Source organism: Perognathus longimembris, chromosome 3, assembly GCF_023159225.1.
Source record: "Perognathus longimembris pacificus isolate PPM17 chromosome 3, ASM2315922v1, whole genome shotgun sequence".
Classification (NCBI taxonomy): Eukaryota; Metazoa; Chordata; class Mammalia; order Rodentia; family Heteromyidae; genus Perognathus; species Perognathus longimembris.
The window spans coordinates 105340594-105353293 of NC_063163.1; the positions used below are offsets into that span (position 1 = coordinate 105340594).

At 41.5% G+C, this 12700-nt stretch overlaps 1 protein-coding gene across 3 annotated transcripts in view; it reads left to right on the forward strand.

Moving 5' to 3' along the window:
- Positions 1 to 1692, forward strand: part of Ets1 (ETS proto-oncogene 1, transcription factor) — a 135120-nt gene extending 133428 nt beyond the window's left edge. For all 3 annotated transcript variants that reach the window (XM_048343659.1, XM_048343658.1, XM_048343660.1), the window contains one exon: positions 1352 to 1692. In XM_048343659.1, the coding sequence (XP_048199616.1) occupies positions 1352 to 1567 (216 nt within the window). In that variant the 3' untranslated portion in view covers positions 1568 to 1692. The remainder of the gene's footprint in view (positions 1 to 1351) is intronic.
- The last annotated feature ends 11008 nt before the right edge of the window (positions 1693 to 12700 follow it).

A 12700-nucleotide genomic window follows, 5' to 3' on the forward strand; every position in this document is an offset into this window, starting at 1 on the left:
AAGCAAGGATATCCTACTAATGCTATAGTGAAAGAGCCTATCATGTGGTTGTTCTTTGTTTTACTTCCCAATCGAACACTTTTAAATGCCTTTATATAGAGAGTTCAGCTCACTGCATTTTCACCAATGTAGTTAACTTGACCACTATCCCTTGAAAACTAGAATTCATAAATTCTCATATTTGCAGCAATATGGATGTAACAGTGAAAGGTGGCTGTTATCTTTAGTGATATAAACAAGGCCCAGAAAGACAAAAATCCTACATGTTCTCCATTTCTATTTATTTTTATTTTATTTATTTATTTTTTGGCCAGTCCTTGGCCTTGGACTCAGGGCCTGAGCACTGTCCCTGGCTTCTTTTTGCTCAAGGCTAGCACTCTGCCACTTGAGCCACAGCGCCACTTCTGGCCATTTTCTGTATATGTGGTGCTGGGGAATCGAACCCAGGGCCTCATGTATATGAGGCAGGCACTCTTGCCACTAGGCCATATCCCCAACCCATGTTCTCCATTTCTATATGTAGGTTAAGAAGTTGGTCTCATGGAATTAGAGGATAGAAGAATGGTGGGGAAAGGGTTGGGGGAGAGGGTAGCTCATCAGCACAAGTGTATAATTAGAGAGGAGGAATAACTCTCCTGTTATTGATCACTTCCAAATGAACAATATTTTCATCTACTAGAGAGGCTTTTGAATGATCCCACAGAAAGTAATACAAACGTCTATTGTGGTAGACAAGGCTGGGATCCTGATTTGATTATGACCCATTGTATATCCACATTTACACAGGACTTCCTAAATACCTGCAATTTCTATAAATCAATCAAAAATTAAAATCCTAGCTGGGCACCAGTGGCTTATGCCTGTAATCTTAGCTATTCAGGATTGTAGTTCAAGGCAAGGTTGGGCAGGAAAGTCCATGAGATTCTTATGCTCAATTAACCATCAGAAAACCAGAAGTGGTTCGGTGGCTCAACGTGGTAGAGCACTTACCTTGAGTGCAAAAAGCTCAGGGACAGCACCTAGTCCCATGACTAACAAAAACAAAGCAAGAAAACCACTTAAAACATTTTTAAAAGAAAAGAGTTGACATTGATCAAGATACCCTGTATTCATAAACTGACACATTGAATGGAAATCCTTTTGTACAATTACTTAAAGATAACTAAAAAAAATAGAATTCAGAGAAAATAGCTCAGAAAAGTATCTTGTGTCTGTGCATTGATCTCTGATCCTTTGTCTGAGTCCCAATGGGTCCTGGTGGTAGGTATAGACATTGGAACATGGAGTTTGGGAATACCTGGAGAGTTTTTCCCATTCCTTTTTTTTTTTTTTAACTTTGATTTTCTCTCAGGTGGCTAGGAGATGGGGAAAGAGAAAAAACAAACCTAAGATGAATTACGAGAAACTGAGCCGTGGCCTACGCTACTATTATGACAAGAACATCATCCATAAGACGGCTGGTAAGCGCTACGTGTACCGCTTTGTGTGTGACCTGCAAAGCCTGCTGGGATACACCCCCGAGGAGCTCCACGCCATGCTGGATGTCAAGCCGGATGCTGATGAGTGATGGACATGAAAGGGATGGGGCGACCCTGCTGAGACCTTTCAAACAACAACTGCATTGGTTGAACTCTTTAACTTTTAATGGTTATTCTATTTTTTATTTTGCAGAACTCATTTTTAAATTTTTTTGTGTTTTTTTTGTTTTTGTTTTTGTTTTTTACATTCAGGGGTGGGAGCTAAGGGAGCTGCAGCTGTAATCTAATGTGCAGTAGCTGGAAAAGGGAAAGCCAGGACTGGTGGGATGGGGTGGGCAAAGACTTTTTGGGTAGATTTTCAAGGTAGAGAGAACAGCCTTCTTAGAAGCTTGAAGGATCTGACTTAAGGAAGGAAGAGATTAATGTATACGTTCATTTTTCTTTTAAATCATCCATGGAAAAACATCCATCTTCAATTGTGGACCCATTAACAAGAAAAGTTGTCACATCAAGAATCATGAGACATGATGATGATGATTGATGATGACGATGATAACAATGAATTTGCTTTTGCTTTAAAAATCATGGAAGGGAAATAAAAAGAAAAGGGTGGATTAAAAGCAATTTTCCTTAGGGGATGCACTTAAAACCAAGAATTTGTATACCTTTCACTCTGCTTTTCAAGACAGATGGACTTCCATGGGGAGGGGCCGAGACTGTTTTTGTGTTAAAATTTGTTCTATTACATTTTGTGCCAGTATTTTTTTTTCTTAAAAATCGTCTAAAGCTCTAAGGTGGTCTCAGTATTGCAGTATCATGAAAGTTTGTTATTATTTGCTGGCTGAGGACTATGTCACAGTGGAAGAAAACTTTTTATATAGACCCCATTGGAAAAGCAAAGCTCTGTCACTGAGGTCTGGGATTCATCCCCAAGTTCATGTGACTTAGATATGAAGGAGATGGCCATGCTGAATTGAGTAGAGGGAGACAGTGCATGTGAATCTTCACTGATTATTTTATTATTTTTTTAAGAAATTGTCACATCCCCATAACCTATTTTCATTTGCAGATTCTTGGGTTTAGAATTTAATGTTGAGCTAAGACATATTAAGTCTTTGAAACCGAATGTATTTTGCAGCCCTGGTTTTGAACTATAGTTGATATAGGCGCACTGTTGAAGTGGAAGAAAGGAAATCAAAGGAGGAAGATTCACTTGGTTCTTGATTCATTCTCTACCTGTAACCTAGGTGACTTGGAATAAAAGCTGTGTGGATGGGCATTACTCCTCAGGTCATAAGAAGCCTTGAGTGCATGTTTTGTTTTTTCTCCAAAACTAACGCTCTACAATTCCTTCTCTTTGTCTGCTTTTCCCAGCATCCCACATTTGTTGATCCATTCCCACTCTTATTATTCAGCAGAGCAAAATGTACAGCTTTCTCATAGGTCAGTGAGAGTGTGCCTTAGGAGATAACACGAACTGAAGACTTGCTGGGTTTTGGAGGCATGGAAATTCAGAGGGAATTTCAGTCAAATACGATGGGGGCTGTCTTTGAGAAGGGTTAGGCAAGGTTTTCCTTTGAAGAACTCAAGCTAGTTAGGTAGTATATCAGGTGAGAGACTATATTTACAAAGGAAATATCTCAGGCAGGGGTGAGGCCTCATGCTTGGATTTGTTATCTCGACAGAGGGTATGTGAAGGTTAACTGCAGAAGGGATGAATGATTGGAAAGCAGAAGACACAGGACAGGTGCTTGAGTGAAGGAAATAAGGTGGTCCATAAGATTTTAGTTCCCCCAAAGTTTGAAATACACAAATACAGTTAACTGAGGCAGTCATCTGTTTTGCTGGTTGTATGTGTATGTATGTGGCGGGGGGGGGGTTGTAAACGAGGTTTAGAGGAAAAACTTAATATCATACCATTGAACTAGTAAGGAAACAAGCTTAATATGATTAGAATTCATTACATATATATGTATATGTATATATATATATATATAATGTATATGATCTCCAAGTTAAAATGAGAGTAGACTTCATGAAAGAGGACAACAATTACATGAGTGTCTCAGGACCGGCCCTTTGTGGAACTTAGCTAAGAAACTGGAAGTATTAACTACCTTCTAGCAAAAGGTAACTTTTGCAAACTCCCAGACCCCCATACAGATCCTGGCCTATCAGGAACACAGCTCTGTGATGTATGAGATTCCTTATGTCGACCAATGGGAATGTCCATACAAACAGCAAAGCAGAGTAGCCCAGCTGTGTATTGTGATCTTAACGGATGCAGGTGCCTTAATGAAGCTCTCAAAATATTTTAGGAGCTGCTCAGGGAGTGTTAGGTGGCATCGTTTGGACTACATTGTTTTCTCTTAGAATTACGTGATCTTTGTTGGGCACTGGTCAAAGTGTGTGTTTGAGTGTGTATGTGTGTGTATGTGTGTGTGTGTTCAGACATGCAAAACTGCAGCGAAAATAATACCTGCATTTTCTAGTGAAGTCTTTGCCACATTTCAATAACAGGTGAGAGTAGAACCAAGGCTAGGTATTGTCTGTGCTTGCATAAAATCACTCTATAAATCATCAGCCTGTCCTATTTCATTTATATTGGGAAAAAACTCCCCTTTGGTGATTCTGTCTAATACCTACAACCTCAGTAAGCAGATAAGATGTGAGAAAATGCCTCATCACACTCTCCTCAGCTCACTTGATCGCTAAGATCCTTTCTCCCTAGATCCACCATTTTCAGGATTTGTAGATAATGTGTTAGTTCAGACAACTTTTTCCATCTGGCCACTTGTTTTCTCTCTTTTTTATTTTTGTCCAAAGGCAAGAGACCACTCTCGGAAGTGTAGTGGGTGGTTTATACACTGGAAATGTAGCAGCATCCTTACATATGCTTTTTTGTTAAAACAAAAACAAAAAAAAAATCACATATGCTAACTTCAGAGGAAGGATGGGCAAATCTGGTCAAGGTGGATGACACTGTATCTTTTTTTTCTCCAGAGAAGCCAAAACCTGTGTGGGTTTGGGCTTTGGGGCTCAAGAGTCACATGGTCCTTCTCCACGCAGGAGAGGGTTTGCCTTACAGAGAGCCCTGATGTGGTAGCTGTGGGGACTGGAGATAGCATGGAAAGATCAGATGTGCCCTTCCTCATTTGGAGATGAACATTCTGGGTCTTAGAGCATTAACCTGCCTAACTTTTCACGGTGAGGAATATACCTTCTCGTCTGCCATTCTGTGCATGCTGCTTTCTCTGTTGGGGGTCTATATAAATCTGTTGAACTCTGCACATACATTCCAAAGAAGTTTCAAGAAACCATTAAGTATATGTATACATATACATATATGAAATAGCTATATAAAAATGAAAGGATCTCTTATCAGGAAAACTGCTTCAGTTATTGAGCTTTTTATTAAGGATACTTTTTTTTTTAAGCTGAGAAGTATTCGGGTAAAAACAAAGATGTTATATTGTGTTTGACTATTTTCCAACTTGTATTTTCATATAATTTATATTTTTTAAAAGCTGAAAATTTAAAAGCAAGATTTTAAAAAAAGGAAAAGCAGGTGCTTTTTAAAAAAATCAGAACTGAGGTAGCTTAGAGATGTAGCGATGTTAAGTGTCTTATGTGTTTTTTTTTAAACAAATGCAAAAAATTTCTTATGGGGGAGTTTTTTGTTTGTTTATTTTAGTAGCTGATGCTGGCACATCATTTTGCTGGAGAGTTTTTTATATACTGTAGCCTGATTTCATATTGTATTTTAAACTGTGTGAAAATTAAAAAGAAAAGAATTTCATTCATAATGATGTGGCTTTGACTTCATTCTTTCCTGTCTGGAGGGTATAATAAAATAACAAATTAACCAATCAGAATGAAGTAGGACAAATTAACCAATCAGAGACCAGCACAAGAAAGAAAAATACAACTCAGTCTTCCTGACTTCTCCAGCTCAGGATCATTTCAGATAAAGATATCCTGATACAAGGTGAACCCTGGGCTGGGGATATGGCCTAGTGGCAAGAGTGCGTGCCTCGTATACATGAGGCCCTGGGTTCAATTCCCCAGCACCACATATACAGAAAATGGCCAGAAGGGGTGCTGTGGCTCAAGTGGCAGAGTGCTAGCCTTGAGCAAAAAGAAGCCAGGGACAGTGCTCAGGCCCTGAGTCCAAGCCCCAGGACTGGCCAAAAAAAAAAAAAGAAAAAAAAAAAAAGGTGAACCCTAATAGGATTATAAGGAAGTCATTTAATATTCCAACGATTACACATAATATAGCATCCTTTGTGGGATGTCCTTGGCTTTGTCATCCCTCACTGGTTCCTGTCTGAGAGCCATAAGAAGGTGGACATTTGACTTCAGCTAGAATAATTCCTGATATTAATGTAGAAAGCTGAATATTGTGGATGCCCCGGACAGAGACCAAGAACAGTGTTTTGTTTCTCCTGATAACTTTGCTCTGTGCTAATTTAAGTCTATCAAATCCATTCCTATGCCTCCACATTTTACTGGGGCTGAAAATTAGGGAATGATACTATCTGTCAGAACCCCCTCAACCCAGAAACCCATGTCATAAATAAAACACATATTTATAAGTTCTCTGGAGAATGAATGCTTAGGAATGCATTTTGCATGGTGCCTTTTCCTTGTTGAAACTGTAGAAGGTGGATGTTTTTAATTAACACCAACATTTACAACATGAATCCCAACTCACAGCTGGAAAGAGAGTTTTTGCTGAATTGTTCACAAAGAGAGTTCTGTTTTTTATTTTGGTGGGGGGAGAAATCTCTCTTTGGGCCTATAACTTGAGGTTTGCTGAGTACATGCTAAACAAGGATTGTGTGGTCTAGTGGTTAGGGAGCCCAATCGTGCAAGAAGAAGGCTCTGGGCTCTGAATCTCAATGAAACCACCACCACTCATTGGGAGAGTAGGAGAAATGGTTTCAGGTCCTCATATGTTCCAGTCTTTAGCTGCAAACCTGGGCAAAACCACAGCTCCTGAGCCAACCTGAGGCCACAGCTGTGATCTCCCTTTAAATCAACAGCTTACAGACAGGAAGTTTCTGCCTCCGTCAACGTTTTGGTCAGAGAGCTGTCCTTCAGTGTCAAGTTGGTGTCCTTTAGAAGATCTTCTTTCATGCTGACCAGGGTAAAAGGTATAGGGTGTACTTCTATGAAATCGATTTGGGCCTCTGTTTCTCCAACTAGGAGCTAGCGTTCCAGCAGGATGTTCTCAACAAATTGGACTTTGGTAATCTCTTTATGATTTTACTGAGAGTCTCATGTTAAGGCCATGGCTGACGGGCCATGGGAGAGAAATGACATTACCAATTGCAGGATTTGGGAGGATGGGGTACTGTGAATGAGAAGGAGACCCAGGAGAAAGAGGGAGTTTCACACACACACACACACACACACACACACACACACACACGAAGTGGTGGTCAAAAATATGTACATTTCACGTTTTCAGAAGGTGGCCAAAACATTGGCCAGTTCCACTGAGTGAATCGTCATTGTGATAGATTTGGAACAAATTATAGAACCAAAGATCTGCTAGCTCCTTCCTCACCTCGTCCCCAAATTGAGCAACAGTACTCTGTTACAAGTCTGTTTTCTGGTTCTATCAAAGAATAATCAAGGTTAGGCCATGTGTGAAGAGAAGACATTTATTTAACTAATAGTGTTGGAAGCCAAAGTCCAAGATGAGTAACCTTTCTTTATATGGGCTATAAGGGCTACTAATGTGTAGCTTGATAGTGCCCGGAACGTGTGGGAGAGACATAGCTCACAGAGTGAGATTGAAAGTCAGAAGTGTGCAGGAGTTCAGGATGCCCCCTTTATAACAAGGCTCATGAGAACAGGGCTAACTTGAATTCCTTTCCAGGTAATGCCCCCATGCCTCCTAAGGGTTCTATTGCAACAACATGGCCACATAGGGGACCACGGTTTTAGCACATAAACTTTTGGAAAACACAACACAAATGATACTCCTGTATAACAAAGGCTTTATAAGAGAGTGAAATGCAGAATTTTAACCTAAAAAAAAGGCAGAGATATTGATTTGTGCTTTGGGCAAAAGGAGGGAGACATAAACTAGAAGGTAGCACACAGACATTCCATGACAATTGTATTTAGCCTTCACAGTGTTGGATCCACCTGCACAGCCCAAATGAATAATGGCCTACAGAAGAGAAGTGGGATGGTCTTTGAACTCTGACATTGATTTAAAGCAGTCCTCCATGGGCACTAAACAAGCTGTCTCATGCATGAACTTATATCTGCCATTTTATTTTTAGTAAGCAAGCACCACACTCATGAATATCCCTGCCTAATCCTTAGAGCATTTGAGTTTGTGACTCTCTCCATAGATATCTATCCACAGTCCCTATTTTCTTGGTATGCAACTGTTTTATTCTGGAACCTCCCGTGGAAGAGAGTACAAGAGGCCATCAGGGTTATCAGAGAACCATCTGACTTCTGAGCCCTTGTTCTTTCCATTACGCCATGTTGCTGCCACACAACTTGACTGATCTTCTTTGATGAAGCTGGGTCACAGATCCCCACCTGTGGAAGATACAGCTCTGGTTCCTTTGAGTTATACTTCAACTACTAACACTGGTTGAAAATAGAGTCTTCCTTCATCAAGGATCCGTTTTTTTTTTTTTTCCGCTTCGAAATCCTTTCTGGCCACTTTTCTCTCCATGACTGATAAAGGTGGTTTATGATGTGGTTCCTGTTGCTCCATCTGGTAACTCGCTCCTTTGTGGATCCCCACTATACTGAATATCCTCACCTAAGAGCAAGAAACAAAAGAAGAAAGAACACTTTCCAAGCACTTTTTAAAATGAGGCAGACATTTAAGGAATCGGATTACAGTAGAGGTTGATCGATTGGTACCAATTTTACAAGGTTTGAGGTTGAGAGGGTAAAAAATCGATGAACTGAGAATCCAAAATGCCTAATTAAGAGATAGAATGGATTTGGTTTCTCTGCCCTTGGATCAGTGCCATTTCCTGTTTTACTCAACATCTCAGTCCCTTTCATGGTTTCCATTTTCCTGAAAAATACATCTGTCCTGGGAAAGCCAGCTTCATTCCCCTGCCTGGAGTATATCAGCGTGTTGATACACAAAGCAGTGATAGCCATGAACATCAGCCCATAGCAACGCTGAGAAATCAACAAATGACTAGGCCTGTGACATGCTCCCCAATTCCCCAAAGCCCGTGTGAGTTTATGGTCCTGTCGCTAATCTCTCATCCTTGACATTCAGGCTCTTTTGTACAGGCTGTGTACAGAGCTTTGATGTCAGCTCCGTTCTGGTCACTCCCTGTGATATGCCAGAGAAACAAGGGAGTTTTCAGCATCCACTTGTGGGGATTATTGAGGTCAAGAGATAAGCGCCATCTTTTCTCTGTCCAAGTCCAGACTATCATCCTAATCCACTGATGCTAAGCAGTAGCAGTTTAATCTGGCTGTTCTTGTACCCTTTTGGCACCAGTCTCTAAGATGTGCCTGGAATGGTCCAGAGATGACTAGGGAAGTGACCATAGTTTTAACAAACATGGAATATTGATGATGAATATATGAGCATTGTCTTGGTCTCAGAATGCCTTTTGAGTCTAGAAAATTCCAATAGATGGGAATTATATAGTACTCATAAGAAATAGTGGCTATCTCTTCTCTGCCTGGCCACCCCAGATCTCAAGGAGAGGCAAATTCCAAACTCTCGTTTGATTGAATTGGGGATCCTTTCTCTCTTCCGATCTGCTTCTCAAGTAGATGAGTTTTATTCCATTTGTTCTGACTTCTGTCACAATAAGACAGTTTACAAATGCAGTGCAACTAATGCACCTTTAATTTGAGATACTTATCCATATTGAGGGAATATCCTCGATGGTAGGGACAATGACCAATGTGACCCATGTTTGTAGATAATGGATATTTTGTACAGGTATCTATTTCTCATGGCCATTTGTTTCCCAAGCTGTGCACTTGGGCCAAAGATATTTCAAGTGATTTCTTTACCAACGGATCATAGAACACTAGGGGGGCAGCTGTGCCACCTGCATGATGATGGCACCTGTTATCAGTTAGCTGCTCAAAAAATCCCACATCAGAAGCCTAACCATGAATCCCCAGTAGCCTTCTCCCCGCTATTGTAAGTAATAACCCCACACCTGAAGTCCACCCAGCAATGAAGGGAAAGGGCATCTCCTGATATACGTGGGTTAGCCAGTCCTATTGTTTACCCATTGTTCTGGTGTGAATGTTCCTAGCAGTTTCTTTCTCTTCCATGATACTTTTCATGGTCTCCTTGGTAAGCCCAATAATGGCCTAGAGGTGGAACAGCAAATGCCAGAAGCTTAAAAGTCCACATTTTAGAGTCAAGAGGGTTCTTTTTTTTGTCAGTTGTTGGGCTTGAACTCAGGGCCTGGTTGCTGTCCCTGATCTCTTTTGCTCAAGGCTAGTGCTCTTCCACTTTGAGCCACAGCTCTACTTCCAATTTTCTGGTAGTTAATTGGAGATGAGAGTCTCATGGACTTTCCTGCCTGACAGGTATGAACCACCAGTGCCCAGCTCACAAAGCTTCTTAAATATGACCCAATACAGTAACTTTAACTAAGCATCCATGAACCAGAAGTTCAGAGAGGTCAAAACTCGCTTCACATTACCACAGAACAAACTAGACAGCCGATCTAGCCCAAGAGCTCTCACCAACACTCCATTCCTATACTAGATCAAGCCTCATTTAACTTGATGATAATGCATTCTTCCTTAAGCTGACACCTCAATGGTGTAGAGTTGACCTTATAGTTTGGATAGGCACAATAGCCTGCTAAATGGTGAGGTTTGGCTAGGATGACAGGAGGCATCGTATCTTTGTTTGGAGAAACACAAAATTCAAGGTGTTTGAGACTCCATTCATGAGCATACTCAGCATAATGTCATCCCCAGATGACTTCATCACATAAACAGCATTCACTGAACTTCTGCTATGTGGTGAGCACTTTGTTGAGCTCTTCCTTGGGGAGTGTCATAAGGAAGAGGGGACAACGCATGTTCCTTTGCCTGTAGTGAGTTAATGATAATAGATAAGTGAGTGGGAATTCCTATCCTGCGAGCTCAAACTGTTATTTGATGCTAGCAGAAAATTCAACCTGAAAGAATGTATGACCTTAGTGGTGAGAAGCAGCTAACTAGGTAGACAGAAGAAAAAATTATTTCAGGAAGAGAGAAAACATGTATCACAGCCTAGAGAGGAGATGGTGTATGGATCAAGACAGGAGTTTCTTAAAAGTAGGACACAGGCTACAAGAGCAGAAATGAAGGTCAGGATAGAAGTGGGTGCATTATGTGATCCATGGCCTCTAGGCTAGTCTGTGAAGAGTAGGATAGGGTTCTAGGGATTTGGCTGCAGGCTGAGTCCCATGAGCTAACAATAATCATGTTGACTCTAGAGAGTGGATTGAAGGGGCAGGATAGAGGAAAAAGCTCAGCTGGAAAATTGGCAGAAGTTTTGCTGGGCACATCGGAAAGCTGCTCAGGCTGAAGAATCACAGCAATGGGAAGTAGGTTTGGGTGGGTATTTTAGACCCTGTATGAAGGATGATCCCAATTAGGTGGTATGCAAAGTAGACTCTGGTAGTCTGAGTCTTTGGCCACAATGTCATTAAAGTATGGGTTTTAGATCTGGAAAGGACCTTAGAGATGAAGCCCATGACTTTCATTGTAGAGATGACGGTTCTTTAAGAAGAGAGTGTAAATGACTTGTTTAAGGTCACATTACCAAGTGGTAACAGGTCAAGGAAGGACTTGCATCTACTTACTCCAAGGCCAATTCTGTGCATGTATTGAGGATCACCGACTTATCCTTCCAAACAGAGCCATGATATACGCTTGTCTCTTTCCTCTCTCTCTCTTTCTTCTTTTCTTCCTTCTCCCCTTCTTCCTTCCCCTCGTTCTCTGGGAGAACCAGAGCTATCTAGCTTACAAATGGAAGCAGCAGGTCTCCTTGCAGGAAGGACTCAGCTTTCTCTTCTCATCAGGGTGGGAATCTCTCCCCAGACCCCTGGCACCTGCCTCTACCCCCAGCTGTAATCAGAACAAGAATAGAAAATGCTCATTCCTTTGCTCCAGCTGCTGCCCTCCACCTTCCCCCAGAGCAGCCAAGCTCCAGTTGCTCAGTGATCCCTGAGCATATTCCCAGGATCCAATTGGAAGCCTAGGCAAAGGCTAATGACTCTTTGGCCAGTCATGTCATTTCTTCCATCCTCAGCATAGTATTTCTTACTGTTGTTGGAGGGACAGCCTCATTATATTATTGTGTTATTGTAGCCCTCGATGATTCTTCCTCTCTCTTGTTAATTATTCCATTTATTCTCCATCTTATTTTCTTTCTCTGGGTCTCACTTCTGGCATTTCTAGAGAGGAAATTTGAGAAGCCAAAGAAAAGAAGCAGTTGTATTTAGGAGTATGGACTCTGAAGCTAGACTGCTTTGTTTGATTTTTATTTCATTTTTTTTTCATGTGCTGGTACTGGAGGTTGAACTCTGGGCCTCTCCATTCTTACTTGTCTTTTTCACACAAGGCCGATGCTCTGCCATTCCACATCCAGCTTCCTGGTGGTTCATTGGAGAGTAGAGTCTTGCAGACTTTTCTGTATAGGCTGATTTCAAACCACAGTCTTCAGATCTCAGCCTTCTGAGTAGCTAGGGTTAAAAGTGGGAGCTACTGGCAAGCCACTGACTGTCTGGTTTTAAATTCTGCCTTTCTGTTATCTGTGTAACCTCAGTCAAATCACCTTCTTTGTGCCCGACTGTGAAATGTGATTAATAGTACCAGTGCGTCAGGCTTGACATGGTGATTGCCAATTCATAGATGTTAGCACTGACGACTAGTGAATGCTATGTAAGTAGGCACTATATAAGTGTATGTGAATGAGCTTTTTTTCTCTCTCTCTCTTCTTTGAGAGCGATGTTTTCCCCATACTTGTCAAATAAGGACAAAAAAACTCAGCCTTCAGGGCTTGCCTGCAGAGCAAGCCATGTGTATTCACAGCCCTTGGGTGGAGCTGTGGGTGCCTAGGCCTCCAGGTGGACAGAGTGCTGGCTCCCAGGGTGGAGAGGGGATGGCTGTCCCTGCCAGCTGCAGGGCTCAGCATTTTCCACGACTCTTACTGTGTGTTTTCCTCTCTGGGATCCTCCTGCTGAGCCAGGACT